Source organism: Sarcophilus harrisii, chromosome 3 (assembly GCF_902635505.1).
Source record: "Sarcophilus harrisii chromosome 3, mSarHar1.11, whole genome shotgun sequence".
Classification (NCBI taxonomy): Eukaryota; Metazoa; Chordata; class Mammalia; order Dasyuromorphia; family Dasyuridae; genus Sarcophilus; species Sarcophilus harrisii.
Genome location: NC_045428.1, coordinates 394,746,614 through 394,766,061, shown reverse-complemented (window position 1 = coordinate 394,766,061; position 19,448 = coordinate 394,746,614). Strand labels below are relative to the sequence as shown.

At 34.8% G+C, this 19,448-nt stretch overlaps 1 protein-coding gene across 1 annotated transcript in view; it reads right to left on the bottom strand.

The window, feature by feature from the left end:
* Positions 1-19,448, bottom strand: part of PDE11A (phosphodiesterase 11A) — a 452,396-nt gene that overhangs the window by 75,521 nt on the left and 357,427 nt on the right. The window contains exons 14-15 of the mRNA XM_031960412.1: positions 11,512-11,602; positions 5,242-5,342 (exon numbers count right to left, since the gene is read on the bottom strand). Coding sequence (XP_031816272.1) covers positions 5,242-5,342; positions 11,512-11,602 — 192 coding nt within the window. The remainder of the gene's footprint in view (positions 1-5,241; positions 5,343-11,511; positions 11,603-19,448) is intronic.

The following is a 19,448-nucleotide window of genomic DNA, read 5'->3' as shown; positions in this document are numbered from 1 at the left end:
GATTTCTCAGCTGTTGTTGGTAGCAAAGAGGTCATATGATGAAACAAATGGAATTAAGACAAAGGGACCTTGTAAGTCATAGGGAGTCAGTTCCTGCCAGCTTCTGACTCCAAATCCAGTACTCCTTCCACATTATGAGGGTGGGTGACTACAAAGTATAAATAGCAACTATTTCTGTTCTGGCCAGAAATTTGGATGGTCTTCCCCTCCTAGATTAATTCTTTTGTGAAGGCAAATTAGGCCATCTTTTGCCTCAATTCTTATCTAGTCTTTAATTATTGAATGGACATTAACCTGAGACCTAGGGGAAAAATGACCTCCTACTGCCATCACCATTCATTCTGACCTAAGACTGGCTACTGGACTGAGATGACTGGAGAGAATGAGGCTGATGACTTTGCACAGCTTTGTCTCACTTAAATCCAATTCACTTGCAAGTCAAGACATCACCCTCCTGATGTCATTGGTTCTCACTGAGAACAAAAGACAGAACAACAACAATGGGGTGAATGCAAAGGACCAAATTTACAGGTTATGTCCATTGTCAACCAAATAGGAAATCTTAAAAAGTCCATATGGGAAGAACAAAGAGGAAAATGGCTTTGCCATGATTGTATCCTGAAAGTCAAGGCCACTTGGAAAACCACTTTTTCATATAAACCATCTGTGATAATCTTCTTGTGATAGTTCAACCAGGGCTGGCACCCTGATGTCATTTATGGCATTTAGACAAATGACTTAAACAATTCCATGGAATCATATAATGAAAGTTAGAGCTGGAAGGGCCTTAGAAATAATCTGGGTCAGCCCCCTTAGTTTGTAGATAAGGAAATAGAGGTCTAGTGATGAAAAGCCATTGCTCAAGGTCACATAGTTATTTGACTATGTAGTTGTTCATTTCTTTCATCTCCCAAATGGTATCATTGGCAGAAGTCAACAAGAAACCCTTGGCAATTGCAGAAGTTTTTATGAAGAGCTGCAAAAAACACGCATCAGAAAATCCACAAAATGATACAATATCCCTTAGATCCAGACTACTACATCATGAAGAACGATATCATTAACTTCTCAAACAGAGCACCGAAAACATTTTACTCTGGGTTTCAAGGACAGTAGCAAATATCACTGCTAGTGAAAAGCAGCTCACTGGAAAATCTCCTCTCTAATCAAATATGTTTTTATTACGCTTTAGCATTTTGCTTTCTTGGCAGACGTTCCACTTTTAATAATCGGATCCCCCAAACAAGCAACTCTTAGGAGAAAGACATTGAAATTACCCACATAAAGGAACTGCTGTTGGGTCATCAGCCACATATCATCAGGCCTGATCATTTAAAAATTTTACCTGGAGGCTTTTCTGTATTTATAAAGTGTAAGAGAACCACCTTACCTGTTTTACACTGTGATCGTTAAAGTCTGTTAATTTATATTTATATTTTGTGCTTTATTTCTGCATCTACTAAAGGTAGATAAATGTTAGGCAAGCCTCGCCTCCAGTCCTGTTAGTTATTCCCAAGGTAATGAATCACCAACACTACTGTCTTCCTATTTCAGCTCCATAGATACTCGAGGGAGAAAAGAGGAGCTCTTGTTTTTACGGGACACTCACAGATCTGTCATAGCTCCTGGTGTGTGTGTGTGTGTGTGTGTGTGTGTGTGTGTGTGTGTATGTGTGTGTAGTTTCTTGAAAGTTTATGGGTTGCTCCTCAACTGCTGAGGACAAAGAGAAATAAGCTAGCTGCTAATAATTCCAGTAACTATAATGAAAGGGACAGTTAGTCAGACTGATAGGGTTAATCTGATTTTGAAAGAAAATAATTATGTTATGGATTTAGCCTATTACTTCCGATAACAAAAAGCCACATGCCTAAGACAGAGATGCCATCTGATTTCTCAGCTGTTGCTGAAAACAAAGAGGTCATATGATGAAACAGATGGAATTCAAACAAAAAGACCTTGTTGAAAGTGGTATAGAAGCAGAAAATGTGCTGGTCTTACCTACCAGCTTGTAGGAGCTGATTGTTAAATTTTCAGTATAGAATTTATACTTTGGAAATGGTCAAATGCTATAAATCAGCACCTAATTTTTGTATTGGTTGTCTAGATTTAATAAAACAAGTGTGTCACATAGACAGCTCCCTACCTGACAATAGTCCCCTGTAGAGTTAAATGATAAAACATTTACCAGCATACCCCTTTGTGGATGGCACAAAGCTGTAAAGCATAGTGCCCAGACCAATGGCCAGTTCCGTCAAACCAGGGAAAAAACTGTGCCAGAAAATTTCTCCTTGTCCATTCTTCACTGTCTATTCTGTGTTGTCACATAGGTAGAAACAGCCTTACCCATTCTGTAAATAGAGGAGGCAATGCCTTTTCATGGATGCTAATACATCTCTCTCATTGTAACATCAAGGTCTCAGAAACTCTTGGAACACAAAGCATTATATATTTACATTATTTTTTAAAAATGTAAATATTAATAACTTTAAATATAATGCATGACAACAGCAAAATCTGAAGGACAGGTGAAAGTTGGATTCACCAAATTTTAATGTAATAAAGTTCCAAATTCTAGACTTCAAAGAATAATCATCTTTTATGAGGCATCTCTCAATTTGATTTTCCAAGCCATTGACAGTAATGCTTTACATTTGTCTAGCACTTTGCATTTTTCAAATCATTTTCATTTAGATGAAAGGCAGTGTGGCATATGGAGATTTGGGTTCAAATCCTGCCTGTGACAAATACTAGGTGTGAGACCTTGAATAAGTCACTAGAATAGGCATTTCCCAGTGTCCCAGGCCATCCTCTAAAACTAAGTTATAGAGGAATTGCCAATCTACATTGGTAGAAGTTTCTACACTGAAGATTTTTTGCAACAATAAAAATTCAATTCAGTACATGTGTGTGTATGTATGTGCATGAGTACTTCATTTAATTTTTTTGATTTTCCTATGATGTAGATGGAACAATTTGATTTTTGCCATCTTATAGATGAGAAAATAAAACACAGGGAAATTAAGGGATTGGCCATAAGTCACAAAGCTAATTAGCATCAGAGCCAGGATTAGATATAGGATATTAGATATAGGAAAAGTCTGAAAAGAAGGAAAGAGATAGGACAATATTTAGTGGGGGTAGAGGATAAATGAAAGAATAAGGTCCTAGACAAGATGGGAGGTAATAATCATGCCTAGCATGGTTCTTTAAAATTTGCAGAACGTTTTATAAATAGTATCGTTTAATTCTTATAACCACCCTTGGAGATAGGTGTTATTATTAACCCCATTTTATAGATGAAGAAACCAAAGTAAAAACAAGTGATTTGCCCATCATCAGGCAGCCAGTGGTATCAGAGATGAGATTTGAAATAAGGTCTTTTGACTCCAGACCTCGCCTTTCATTCATTACACCACTAAGCTGCCTCAAGAAAGGATGAGATCAAGAGAAAAAAAAAAGAAAGAAAGAAAAAAAAAAGAATATTTCATGCTCTGGAAAAGAGGGACATTTTTTGGAGACACACAAAAAGCAAGTAGTAAAGAATTCTGTTTGGAATTTTATTCTTTTGGTGTGCTTCATAAATGCCTTATTGTAACTGAGAAAAAATGATAGGAAATCTTTTCAATCAAAAATCTCCTTAATAAAAATCATAGGATTTAAAGCTGGAAGTAGCCTTAGAAATCACCTACTTCTATTCCCTTACTTTGCATATGAAAAAACTGAGATCCAGAGAAGTCAAATGAATTGATTATAGCCAACATTCAAACTTTGACTCTCCAAATCCAAACCCAGCATTTTTTCCACTTTTACACATTTCCAAAACTACTTACAAAGCTATTTTGTGTAGATCACTTGGTGATCTCATCAGCTGCCATGGATGTAACTACTATTTCTAGGCTAATTCTCAAACTCTATTCAGCTCTAACCTCTCTGCTGACATCCATTGTTGTATCTCCAATTGCCTTTCAGACATCTCCATCTGGGTGTCCAGTAGAAACAACTGAAACTTGACCTGTCAAAAACTAAACACATTATCCCTCCTTAAATTCTCCCTTCCTTCTACCTTTCCTATAACTGGAGAGGGTGACATCATGCTCTCAATACCCCAGACTCACAATTGAGGTATCAGTGTAAGCTCCTTACTGTTTCTTATTCCCCATATCCAATCTGTTATAAGGCTCATCAAGTTCACTTTTGCAGTATCTCTCAAACAAACTTTCTCTCCTAAGACACTGCCACCTAATGTCAGGATTACTGCAATAGCCTGCTGGTGAGTCTTTCTACTTCAAACCTCTCCCTGTTCCAATTTATCCTCCATTCAGCTGTTAAAGTGATTTTCCTAAAGCACAGATCCTGTCAAGTCACCCCCTATTCAATAAACTCCAATTGCTCCCTATAACTTACCAAATGCACAATTCTCTTTTTGATGTTCAAAGTCACTTAAAACTTAGTCCCTACTCTCCCTTCACACCTTACAGGCTTCTTATACCATATCACACACTCTTGAATTTAGTTACAAAACCAAAACACTTCATCTCTTGGTGGCATTTTCATTGGTTGTCCCCAGTACTGGTTCTGGAGTGAAAAGTAAGACTTGTGACTTTGCACAGTCTCATCTCTCTTAAATCTAATTCACTTGCATGTCATGGCATCACCTCCCTGATGCCATGATCTTCTTAGAGAACAAAGGATAAACAAAATCCCCCATAATTGGAATGCTCTCATTTCTCATATCCATATGCACCACCAAATCCAATTAAAATTCTACCTTTTGCAGGAAGCCTCTCTTAATCCCTTTTTAATTCTAGTAATTAATTCTATTCCTTCTATTTGTTATTCATATAGATGTTGTTATCTATATAGGAGAGAGGAGAAAGAAAGGAAAGGGAAAAAAGAGAAAAGGAGAGAGAGAAAGAGAGGGAGAGACAGAGAGATTGTTTAGATGTTTTGTTACATGTTGTTTCCATTAGACTGTAAGCTCTTCAAGAGCTGGGACAGTCTTTTGCCTTTCTTTGGATTTCCCCAAAGAAAAGCTAAAAAATATGGAGGACTAAATTTTATAATCCCAAGCATACTCCATCATAGAAATGGAAAGTAATTCAAAGATGGTGATTTTAATTTCTCTCTCTCTGTGTCTCTTGTGTGTGAATTTTATATGTATGTATGTATGTATATGTATGTGTACATACACACATCCATATACAGATTAATAGATTAAGTAGATTAAATGCCAATACGTACTCAAAATATAGAATTATGTCTGTTGCTAGTATGGACTGCTTCAAAAGCTGCATGAGATCACTGTATTCCTTGGAAGATAAATTAGCAAAGATGTTGTGACCCTAGAATGAGAAAATGAAAGGTCAGAAAGCATACTCAACCCCCAGTTGTTTGTTTTGCATTTTTCCTAAAACAAAAGTTGTTTTTGAAACATCAACAGAAACCATACAAACAAAACCAAGTGAAGTTTGTTATAAGACAAATTAGGACTTTTGAATGGAGATGATACATAAATAGCCAAATATACAGGCAAATGTTACATTGTAGGGAGGAACAAACATCTTTAAGAAGGTTTTACATAGTTATGAAGAAAAGATATTGGAAATGTTTAAATCATTGTATATTCATATTCATAAACATATACATCCACATTTTACCCATTCAATGGAATTTTCCCATTAGGATTATCATATGGAAAGTTTATAAAATACTTTGGCATCCTACCCAACCTTAATCCGAAAATAAATATTTGTTTCACAGGAAACATTTTTAAGCTGTCATTTTGGAAACATTTGCTTTTGAAATAGATGCTTTCAACTGGGGGAAATCAGTTGTCATTAATGTGTTTAAAAAAATGCTTGATAGATTTTACTTAGAAAATATTTCTAGTTCAGTTCATTCTCTCTTTCTCTATTTGTTTCTGTTTCTTTCTAGGTCTCTCTGTCTCTTTGTCTATCTCTGTCTTTTTCTCTGTCTGTCTCTCTTTATTTGTCTCTTTTTCTTTCTTTGGCTGTTTCTGTCTCTTGATTTATGCAATATTGTCATTACTTAATAGCTGAATTTTTGAAAATCAAAAATTTGTTTTAAATGAATTAAATGGTTTGTTATTCTATTCTATTATTAAAGCTTTTTGTAAGGTGAATAATTCTTCACATCCTACTTTTTCTATTTTGTAATCCAGATTTTCATGTATTTGCTTTTAGAGAGGTAAGACTATATAGATAACATGATTATCATTTTCATTAGCACAATATTAATATTATTAAGCTTGATTTGGGGAGAGAGTTTAAAAAAATCTGAAAAAACTCTGAGTAAACTCCTGTCCCACTAATGCTTTAATATCAATTAGAAAATTATATCTTCCAAGACTCTAAATGAGAATCTGCTACTCTGAGTTAATTTACCTCCTATGGATGAACATTTTATTTTCAGATAATAGTTCATTCATATTGGTTCCAACTGGGACCCAATCCAATATTAATAATAATTTTCAAATGAACTCTTCCAGATCCTTAATTCAGCCAGTAGAATGAAGACAAATAGCTAAATGGATGCTGGTATCACAAAGTCAGCGAGAATCCCTCGCAGCATTGATCAGACCCAGGGGGCTGAGTCCAAGGATAGAGGGAATCAACTGTCCATCTCTAACTATAGCCCTAGTACACTCTGCAATGTCAGAAAAATAACTCCTGGTGCTAAGATTCAACTAAAAACTGAGTTATCTTGATTAATTAGACTGAAATTAGATTAATTACACCTGGTTTGTATCTGTTTTTTTTTTTTTTTTAAAGCAGGATTTAATTTTAAAGAAATGCATTTTCATGACTTTCAAGGGCAAAGTCATAGGACAAAGGAATGATTTCAAGATTTAGCGTCAGAAGACTTGGATTCAAATCCCAACTGTGTTACTCAGTATCCATATAAACTTGGGCAAGCCACTTATGCAGCTGGTCCTCTGTTTTTATCAACTATAAAAATGAGGGCATTGGATTAAATGATCTCTAAGCTCTTTTTTTTTTTTTTTTTTTTTTTTTTTTTTTTTTTTTTTGCTTATTTCTTTTTGGTAAGACAATTAGAGTTAAGTGACTTACCCAGAGTCACATAGCTGGTACATGTTAAGTGTCTGAAGCTAAATTTGAACTCAGGTTCTCCTGACTCCAGAGCTGATGTTCCATTCACTTTACTACCTAGCTAGTTTTGAAACTATCATCCTATGAAGACTAGCAAAGTATTATTTAGCAGAGGATTGCAAGACTGACTTTCATAAATAAAAAAGTTTGATAAATACATTCTTTAAATGAGAGGCAACATATGAAAGTGGATAGAGAGACATTCTTGGATTCAGGCAGATGGATTCAGGTCCCACCTTTGACACATTTTGGTTTTGAGATTACAGAAAAATCACTTAATTCCTCAATGCCACAAGCAACTTTCTTACTAAAAATTTCAGAACAGTTGCTGATTTTCTTTATATGCAAATCTTAAAAAACATTTTGTTGTTTAAAATAGATATAAGGATTTTCTTTGTTTAGACTCTTTGCTAAATAAATCTTTTCTTCATAAATAAATCAAAGGTGGATATCAATTAAGATTGTCTGTTTATATACGCATACATATATATATACATATATATATATCTTCAACTTAGAAAGAATTTCATTAATGGGGCTTTATTGCAGTAAGTTACTTGTTTTCATGTGTGATGATCATCATAGAGAACCAATGGGACTAGCTATCTTAAGTACTTGCTAAATAGCCAAGTATGTTTATAATGAAAGAAAAACCTTAAGGGGATATGATAACTATTTCCAAGAACCTGAATATGATTTGACATATTCTGCTTGCTCTTAAGTAGGAGAAAAGGGGCTAAGGAATTACTACTAAGAGGCTGCTGAGAAGGAGATTTAGAGTGGCTGTTAGGGAAAAATCCTTAAAATTAGAACTATTCAAAAGTGAAATGAACTCCCAGCCTTAGACACTTCTTAGCTGTGGGATCCTAGACAAGTAATATAACCTTTATTTATCTTAGTTTCCACATCTGTAAAATGGGGCAATACTTCCCTCACCCAGGTTGTTATTAGGATCAAATTAGATAATTATTGTAAAGCACTTTGCACATGGTAAATGCTATAGAAATGTTAGTTATTGTTAACATTACTTTGGAAAGTATTATATTCCCCCTCACTGAGGACTTCAAGTAAAAGCTAATTGACCCTTGCTGAGTATGTCAGAGAGAGAATTCTTATTTAGATATGATAAGATTATATGTCATCTAAGACTCTAGAATCTGTGATCCCCAAAGGTAAGGAAGATCAGAGGCTCAGCTAGTTGGTGCAGTGAATAGAGTACTAGGACTGGGAATTTGAGTTCAAATTTTGCTTTGATGCTTACTGGCTGTGTGACCCTGGCCAAGCCACTTAATCCTGTTTATCTTGGTTTCCTCAGCTGTAAAATGTGGATCAAACAGTACTTACCTCACATGATTGTTGTTAATATGGAAGGAGAGAATATTTGTAAAGTACTTTGTCAGTCTTATAGAGATGTCTAAATGTTGTTGTTCTTAATTATCATTATCTCAATGCCCTGAAAAAGACCATATCCTTACCTTGAATAAACACTATTCTCTAATCAATTCATAGTTTTTATAATTGTGAAGTATAATTAACAATCTTGAAATTAACTATCTTGTAAGTTCCTTAGGCCCTGAGACAGTAAATTGTACATAATGGGTGTTTGTTTGCTGAATGAATATGTGAATTTGTATAGACAACTCTGAGATTTCCAACACAAACCTAGTGCATTTTCCAGAACTGAGAAGAAGGTATAACAGAATGGAAAAGAAGAATAGTTTTGAGTCTTAGTTACAAAACCTTAATAACCATGTGACTTTGATGTCTTCACTTAAATTTTGTGAGCTATAACTTTCTTTGGAAGGTGGAGACAAAAATAATTGTTTTTTTCTTCATCTAGCAGACTAAAATGAAATAATATATGGAAAGAGTTTTTTTCAATCACAAAATTTTGTGGAGGGAGAGACATGAGAAAGGAAATATCAGAAAAAAAGTGGAATGGTGGAAAGGGTTTGTTGTCAGCAGATCCCGATTCCAGTTCCCACTTTGCCCTGACCCTGTTCTGGGCCATCTGGGATAAGTTAAGCCATTCTTTGGGTCTTTATTTTTGTTCACTTCTATCTGACTCTTTGTGACCTCATGGATTTTCTTGGCAAAGATATTGGAGTGGTTTGTCATTTCCTTCTTAGGCTCATTTTATGATGAAGGAAACTAAGGTAACAGCTAGGAAGTATCAAAGGCAAGATTTAAACTTAGTTCTCCTCACCCCAGGCCTAGAACTCTATTCATTTTACCACCTAGCTGTCACTCTTTGGACCTTACTTGCTTGTAAAATGAAGAGATTAGACTAGATTGTATCTGAGTTACATTCTGAACATTTTATGTTCTTTGAACAAATTATTGGCAACACGAATAGCAAATAGGAGACTGGTTTTTGGAATTGGGAAGATTGGAGGGCTTCCTCTTATACATCTAGGCTGTGTGGCCATGAGCAAGTTCCTCCAATGCCCTGGATAGTTCTCTTGAAAGATTTGGTTCTTCTCAGTGATTCAGTGATCTAAGGCAATCCCAATAAACTTTGGATCTAAAATTTTATCTGCATACAGATAACTGTATGGAGACTGAATGTAAATCAATACATGTTTTGGATACCTTATTTTCTTTTTCTTTCTGTTTTTTTCCCTCTCTCTTGGTTTTTCCCTTTTGTTCTGATTTTTTTCTCCCAAAATGATTCATAAGGAAATGTGTTTTTAAAAAATGAATGCACATGTATTGTCAGAAAAAAAAAAAACAAAAAACAATAAATAAATAAATCAGTTCTTGACCTTAGAGAAAATTGTCAAAGCAATAGATTTCAGGGTATTTCTCCTCACCTCTGCTGGCTCCTGTCACTTGGACCTGAATATCTGTATTTCATTCAAAAAGGAGAATACACAACCACTAGTGACTTTTCTGGTTTCTACTCTGAATTCAGGGCCTTAGCTACAGATGGCAGTCTCAACTTTTTTTCTCAGAGTCAAAGGCTTTCATGAAGCCCACTTGTAAGAGACCTATTTTTTTTTTTTTCAAGACAGGCTGGAGGAAAAACATACCATATTTAATGAGAATATTTCAGCAAAGTAAGGCTTTAATAATGATAATAATAATAATAATTAATGGTACAGCTAGAAAAATGACAAATCATGGGGAACAGATGATCTTTTCCTGGTCTCAAAAAGTCTGCATGCTCGCAGAAAATTAAACAGAACCCTTCCTGGCAATATTAACTTAGTAGCCTTAGTTACAGTCTGATAGTAGTCGGCAGGAGCTGAAAATGTAGAAAGGGACTGTCCCACTCTAAGCTCCAGTGTTGTCATCTGAAGGATAAATAGGGGAAATTATCTTAGTTTAGATTCTTCCTTCAGCTGATTCCTTGCTGACAAGCCAGTCCTGCTGGCAATCATAATTTCTTAGTCTGTCTCTAAGGGTTTCCTCTCTTCCACTGAGAAAACATATCTTTCTCATGCTGTTTTCCTCTCTGTAACCTTTTAAAATCGTTTGCATTTCACAAAATAACTAGCTAGCCCTCTTGAGGTTGAGGTCTGTTCCGATGGATGATCTGTTTGCTTTGCTACTTCTTTCCTGAGTTCTTTATCCATTTACTGGAAGAAATAAATATACTTAGATCATAATCTATGGATAATGTGACATTTTTGAGGGCCAACAGAACAACATCAATGAAAACATTTTATCTCTAGGATTCTGCTAGGGTCATTTACAATTTACTATCTTTCTACTTAGTGTGACAGGAGAGGGAAGGTGATAGACAGGTATCTAGCTAGAAAAATATTTATTTTAGTTATTGTTGCAAGCAACTGTTATCAGTGATTTTGAAATCCTCCTAGAAGACAATGATGATATTTTATATATCAACACTCAGTGGTTATTTTAAAATCATAGTTTTTATAGTATTTTATAAAGAATAAAGGAAAAGAAATGCATAGTTCTTTGAATAAAATCAGCAACTTAGACTTTGGTCAATTTATTGGTGCAATCTTGACAAACTATGAAAACTTTTATATTTTATTGTGCTGAATTGAAATACCCACATAATTAAATGATTAGAAATTTCTTAAAATAGACTATTCCTGCATTTACTTTTGTATTATCAGTACTGGACAGTGCTTGACATATACTAAACCAGTTAATAAATGCTTATTTATTGATCTTAACAATCAGATAAAGATTAGGTAGATAGGACTAGTGAAGACTTAGCATGCCATTTCAGAATAGCATAAGTACTGCCAAAGAATAGGAAAGGGACAATACTGGAGAAAGGAAGGCAGAATAGAGAAGAATCTTCATATTCTATCCAGGATATTCATGGCACTAAAAAAAAAAAGAGGCAAAGATTTCTGTCAGTTTCTGATTCTATAGGTAGCTGGAGAAATTAATTCTGTACCTCACTTTGTAGAATCATCACAGCATGGTTAAAGTGATGGTGCTCCAAGGTAGCAGAAGTTCCATAAAGCTGGGCCAAAGCAGATCCACTCCTGAAAAAGGATAATAAAGTGAGATACTATGCCCCCACACAATAGAATTCCTTTAAAGTTTCATGTCTCTGAAGTAGTCTGAATGCCACCATTATCTGCTGCTAATATCCAAAGGCAATATAGATCTAGTGTAGATGTTTACCTGTTTCTGGACAAGGCATTTGAATAACAATTTAGTTAAGCACATATCAGTGTACACACTAGCAGCCTGATTCATTTGGGAGAAGGAGAATGAAGAGGAGTAGGGGAAGAGTAGGTTAGAGAAAGTTAGAAGGTTAAGACATATAAAAACTTGGCCAAAATGGAAAAGAATATTATGTAACTTCAAGTGGCATAATATAAATCTTTAAGATGAAGATGCCAAAGTCCAAATCTAAGAATGATGAATAATCACATAATAGTAATAACAAATTATTATTAACATGGTAACATTTTAATGTTTACAAAACACATTATCTCCCTTGTTCCTTTCAATGATCCCATGAAATCAAGAATATTGTTATTTTTACTGTACATATGAAAAATCTGAGGCTTACAGATGTCAAAAGGATCTGCTCAAGATCACACAGTCGGTAAGTCTTCAAGGTGAGCTGAAGACCCAGGTTTTCCTGGTTCCACGTCTAGGGATCTATCCATTAATTAATCAGTACTGACAATAGAGGTTTTCTGGAATGATTTATTGCTAACTATGATGATGATGACGTTATGTAAGAAAAACATTGTTTCTGTTTTCAAATTCTATATGTCTAATTTAACTGGAATTTTAAAAATAAATTTTTGATTAATTTTGTTTTTACATAAACTAACATTGTCCATTATTTTCCTTTTCCTGTCTTTTCCTATAGTCATGCTTTATAATGAATAAAAGAGGTCCTAAATAAATATAATATAAATAAAATTAAAGAGGAAGAAAGAAAAAAGTTCTATACAGCTAGCTAATATGTCTAAGATATTTTACATTATATGTCATATTTCCTATCCATGGTTCTTTACTCATACAAAGAAGCAGGGGAGGCTGAAGGGTGTTTTTTTTAATAAAGTTTTTTATTTTCAAAATATATGCACAAATAATTTGATAACATACTTAGATAGCCTTATGTTACACAGCTTATGTTTCAAATTTTCTCTTCCTTCTCCCCACCCTCTCACTTAGATGACAGATAATTCAGTATATGTTAAACATGTTAAAATGTGTATTAAATCCAATATGTATAAACATATTTATACAATTTTCTTGCTGCACAAGAAAAATCAGATCAAAAAAAGAAAGTAAATTAATAAGAAAACAAAATGCAAGCAAACAACAACAAAAAGAGTGAGAATGTTATATTGTGATCCACATTAAGTTCCCACAGTCCTCTCTTTGGGTACAAATGGCTCTCTTCATCAAAAGATCATTGGAACTGGCCTCAATCATCTCATTGCTGGAAAGAGTCACATTCATCAGAATTGACTTTCATATAATATTGATGTTGCCATGTAACATCTCTTGATTCTGCTCATTTCACTCAGCATTAGTTCATGTAAGTCTCTATAGGACTCTCTGAAATCATCCTGCTGGTCGTTTCTTACAGAACAATAATATTCCATAATATTAATATACCATAATTTATTCAGGCATTCTCCAATTGATGGGCATCTACTAAGTTTCCAGTTTCTTGCCACTATGTAAAGGGCTGCCACAAACATTTTTGCACATGTGGGTTCCTTTTTGAAGAGTCTTTTTTAATGTGAAGAAATGCCTTCTCGTTTTATTTCTTTGGGGACAAGCTTAGTCAATATGATTTCACAATAGAGTTTCAATTGTTGTGTTTTACACTTACATTGTTGTTGTTATACATTTTATTTTCCTGTTTCTACTTAACTTTACATTGTATCAGTTCACATAAGTCTTCCCATGTTTTTGGTACTCATTATTTCTTATAGCACAGTAAAATTCTGTTACTTTTATCTACCATAATGTATATTTAGATGGTATAGTAGATAGAATGCAGAGTTTGGGGTGAGGAAGACTCATCTCCCTGAGTTCAAATATGGCTTCAGGTACTTACTAACTGTGCCATCCTGGGCAAGTCACTTGACCCTGTGTGCCTCAGTTTTCTCATCTGTTAAATGACTTGGAGAAGGAAATAGTAAAATACTCCAGTATCTTTTCCAAGAAAACCCCAAATGGGGCTCTGAAGAGTTGGACATGATTAAAAACAGCTGAATAACAACAAAAGTGCATTTTAAAATATGAAGTTTGAAAAGTAGGGTCCATCAGAAGCTAGGCTACAAAATGGCTGAAAGCTGCAAGTTTAGACTTTATAACTAAGACATGTAATAGTCTCAAAAGTATAGAGTTTTGCACTTGGCATTTTACTACAGAGAGGAGGATCCTGGGCCTAGCCCAGATCTGATTTTCTTTATTTTATACAAAGTTTTAATAAAGCTCTTGTCCGATTTTCTCTATCAGAAGTCTTTAGATGTAGCATATTAAAAGACTTATAAGAAATTATGCAAAATAATCTAGCTGGATCAGGAAAATAATCCATACAATGACAACAATATAAATGAAAAAAATAATAGCAAAATAATTGAAATCAATTGTTATGAAATTGTATTGACCTAAGGAGTGCAAAGAAGAGAAATAGGAAAGTATCTCCTTCTTATATTCCTTTCTCAGGTTGGGAGATGGAAGAGGGTTTGGTGCAGAAAGCTGAATAGAATGTCAGACCTTTTCAAAATTTTGGTTAGTTTTATTAAACTGGGTTATTTTTTTCATTCTTCTCTTGGAATTATTTATTATCAGGGTTGAGTTTCTGAGAAGGGGGATAGATTGGAAAGTATAGATAATCAAAAACAAAAAAAATCAATAAAAATCATAATTGTTGTTATTTTAAAAAGTAAATCTTTAGAAAAATCCATGAGCAGGAAAAAAAGGTCATAGCATTCAGGATAAGGATCTGTACATGGTACAATCTTCCTTTTCTTTCTCTCTTCTTTATAATTTTTTTTTCACTAGGTAGAAAAGACTTCAGAGGGGAAAATATATGAGCAGACTTTTCCTGAGAGGAATTATTAGCAATAATTAGTCAATCCTCTTTATTAATAATACAGCACACATGTTCTCTTTTTCTTCCTTTCCTGTCCTAATCTAAATTCCTAGAAAGTTGATAGTTACTAAATGTAAATCCAGTAAAAAGCTGTGCCCCTTTATGCAATGGAAGGAGCTGTCTAAATTCAGCACTAAATGTAGAGTCAAAGATGAGGGAGTCCTGCTGCTGATAACATGTTTTCAATAGCTGATAATAAACAATTTATAACATGCCTTTATCAGGTGCCTTTTCCATGCCAGGTATTATGCTAGGTATAGTGATACAAAGATAGTTGTGAAATAATCTCTACCCTCAAGAAGTATACATTCTAGTGGGAGAATATAACATGTTCATAATTAAGTAAATACAGGGCACATGTATATACATATGTGAATCTATGTATGTATGTATATATATATATATAATACTTATATTATTTGGGCATGAGCATGTATGTGTAAATATTTTTTAACAACTCTGGAAATCAAGAAATACCCTTTAAATGAGGTATCTTGAAAGTATCTTGAAAGAAGTTAGGGATTGTAAGATGTAAGGGAGTGAAGAACATTCAAAGCCTTGACATGGATGGAGATGCTTTTATATAGAGGTTTGAAGATAAGACACAGACTGTTGGACAGCTAGGTGCCACCATAGTGCATACAGGGCTGGGCCCAGAGTCAGAAAGACTCATCTTTTTGAATTCAAATCCAGTCTCAGACATTACTGGTTGTGTGACCCTAGGCAAGTCACTTAACCTCATTAGTCTCAGTTTCCTCATATGTAAAATGAACTGGAGAAGGAAATTGTAAACTACTCCAATGTTTTTGGCAAGAAAATTTCAAATGTGGTTAAAAAAAACTGAACCACAACAATGGGAAGAAGGAATAGAAAATAACCCAATTTGACTGGAACGTGAAATGTATATAATCAGCCTGGAAAGGTAGGCTTGGGCTGAATTGTAAAGATTTTTATATGCCAAATGGAGGAATTTGTATTTTTATCTAGAACTCATTAAAGGATCATTGAAGCTTCTTGAATGTGAAGTAACATAGTTAGACCTATACTTTAGGAATCATAATTTGGCAGCTAAGTGGAAGACAGGTGAGAGAATAGGAGACTGAAGGCAAGGAGATTAACTAAGAGTCTATTTCTATAATCCAGGTAAAAGATAGTGAGGGTCTACAGTAGTATGTAGCCATGTGAGTGGCAAGATGGGGTCATATATAAGAGACACTTAAGAGGTAGAACTGGCAAAAACTGGCAACTGATTGGATGTGGAGGACTGAGTGAGAATGAAGAATTGAGTATAACTCTTAAACTGTGAATGATAATGACTAAAGAGTAGTAATACATCTCTATCCAGATTAGTACAAATGATGAATCATGTGAAGTGGTTCCATGTATTTGAATTCACACTCTTCAAAGTTATAATTATATACAATATAGTAAATTGTTCCAGAACAATGGAAATAGGCAATATGAATTTGAATAATGTGACCACTTCTCTGGATTCATTATTTGCATAAATCAGGACTTAGCTATATTCTTAATAGAAATAAGGAAGTTAGAAAAGAAGTAGTTTAGAAGGGAAAGTAATGAGCTCAATATTAGATATGTCAAGTTGCAGATGCCTGTGGCACAAGCAAATGGAAATGTCTAATAAGCAATTGGAGATGCAGAAGCTTAGTAGAAAGAAGCAGGTTGATAGGTAGAGTTGAGTGATCTTTGTAGAGAAAACCACTGAATCCATAAAAGCAGTTGAGATCACTGAGTATGGATTTAGAAGAGGAGAGAACTTTGGGCAGGCCCTTTTACTTAGCACAGAGGATGTGATTTTGCAAAAGAGACTGAGAAGAATTGGTTGGATAGATAGGAAGAGGACACCTGGGCAAAAGGTCAGAAGTTAGATAAGAGTATAAAGAGAGTATAAAGTTGACTTGATAAACTAAAGTCAGATCAGTGTCATGAAAACCCAGAAAAAACAGAGTATCCAGAAGAAATATATAACATTTTTAAGGGTTTGATTATGAAAGATAGTGAGAAAGAGCAAAAAGATGGAAGGAAGGAAGCATTTAATAGATCTTTTATGCCAAGCATTGTGCTAAGCATGGAAAATAAATATAAATACAAGCAAAAAGAAAGACTGTCCCTGACCTCAAAGGATTATTCTCTAATGGGGAAAGAAAACACACAAAGAAAAGCTGCAAAGTGGAGTAAAAAGAGATGTCTGGATGTCAGAAAGAGAGCCAAGAGGGAATGAAGAACAGTGTGAGATTCTTAACAAAATGGAAGCTACAATGGTATAAGGGGTGGGATTTGCTCTCAGTGAGATGTTCCATGTTGAGAAAGCCAAAGGGAATTTTGGATGTTCCCAGGTGAGGAGAATCAACATGCCAATGGAAGTTCCAGGATGAGAGAGAATAATTTGAAAACCAAGAGCCAGAAATAGGACTGGGGAATGGTAAGGTATAGTGAATTTACATATATGTGTGTATGTGTGGATGGATGGAAGAAACTTGGGTGTTTTTTTAGGCTGTGAGAAAGAAAGAGCTAACAGGTAGAGAGAGATTGAAAACTACCTGGTTAGGATGATTCAAGGAGCAATCTGTTGGGTAAAAGAAGAGGAGGGAATGAGATCAAGGGCTCAAAGTAGGATTGGCTGTAAGAATTTCCATCTTTTCATCAAAGAAGAGAGAATAGGAGATGATTTGAAATACAGGATTGGGGAAGAAAGATATTATATGAAGGATGACTTAGGACTTATTTAGGTTATTTGAATAGAGAAGTTTTAGAACTGCTGCTATGGAGAATTGTGAAAGTCAGTTGGGAAAGAACCAATCTAAAATTTCCAGTTGAAATTAGAAGAAATTAGAAGTGTCTATTTATAGTGGGTTCAAGTCAATTGTGTTATTGTGTGACTATCTATAATGGTGATCCAAATACTTAAGAGGAAGGCAAATGATGATCTTGGATTGGCGTTAAGTATGAGTAATAATAAGATAATTGGGCAAAAGATTAGAAGATAAAGAACATATAAAGTTGAATTGATCAACTAAAGGTTTAATTTTGAAGGGAAGACACTGATGCCAGAGAAATGTGATGGACTAGAAGAGCAAGGAGGGATGGTACAACTGGAGGATATGGTGATAACGAAAAAATGGGTTTAGGAAGAGGAAGACCGAAAAAGTGTTGGAAGGATAGGATATTTGGTCAGAGGAATTTCAGAATTATGATTACAGAGACTTATAGAAAATGAAAAGAGCAAATCCCTGTATATGGGGCAGGTAGAGAAAATTTACAGATAATAGTAATTGGGGAGATTGATGGACTAGGAAGTGAGAGTTATTGAGACATACACATGTGAGTTGGTATTTTCCCTACCTCCTAAAGGAAGTAAGCTACAAAATTCAATGACAGCCAAAGCTTGGTACTGGTGATCAGCCACTGTGTCTCCATTCATGTGGAATAAACTATTATTGAGAAATATTGGTCTTCATAATTGGAACGCTTCCAAGTCTAAGTAAACCAAGGATATCCTCACCCATGTAATTGTATTTCTTTTGCCTTTTGCTTTTGATCCATTCATATGAATAAGTTTGTTTCTTGTAATGTTAGCCATTTGGGTCTATTCCAGGAAGCAGTGCTTTGACTCTGTTTCTTTCTAGACTTAAGTCTTCTGCTGACCTCTAGTCTCCTGTCTCTGACTGCCTATTAAATATCCTGTAGACATCTTAAACTCAATATGTCTAAAATTGAACTTGTTTTTCTTTCTTAGATCTCCTTTCATTATTCCATTATTATTCCATCATCCTCTTAGGCTTCCAGGTTCATAATTTAGATATCATCCTCAATATCTCTCATGTCCATATTAAAATCTATCACCAAAGCCTGTAGATTTTGATCTTTGTAATTTCTCTTGAATATACCATCTTCTCTCCTTTGATACTGCCACTATCCTTCTATAGGGGCTCATTTGTTCATTCCTCAATTATTGCAAGAGTCTACTGGTGAATCTATCCACCACAAGTCTCTTGCTACCTCCAGTCCATCTTCCATTTAGCTGCCAAAGGGATCTTTCTAAAGCATAGGCCTTACTATGTTATATCCTCCCCTACTCCATAATCCAATGGTTCCTCCTGTCATTCCAGAATCAACTAGAAAAACCTTAGCTGGCATTCAAAGCTCTTGTAAGCTAACCAGCCTCTCACACCAATCTTTCCCCTTACACCCTACTATGTGTTGTTTGATGTTAGTGGATCTTGCTTTTCTGAAATGAGACAGTCCACCTCCCAACTCCAGGCATTTCTCTGACTGTACCTATGCCTGCAGTACGCGCTCTTTCTCTCCTTAGCACTGCCTCTTGCTTTCCCTGGCTCTCTTCAAGTCCCAGCTAAAATCTCATGTCTACAAAAAGCCATTCCAAATCCCTTAATTTTAAGTGCCTTCTTCCTGTTGATTATTTCATATTTATCCTATATTCTGTTTTACATAGTTGTTTACATATTATCCCCCCTTCAGATTATGAATTTTTCAAGGGAAGGGACTGTCTTTTGCCTTTCTCTATGTCCTCAGTGCTCAGTACAATAGCACATTGGACATACATTAGGCACTTAAAATTGTTAACTGAATCTATGATTAGCAGAAAGCAAGAATCATTGGTAAGAGATCTTTGTATACACCTACATATATGTACATGTACACAGAGCATATAGATATATACATGCATGTGTATAGATATACATATGTGTATGTGTATACATGTATGTGTG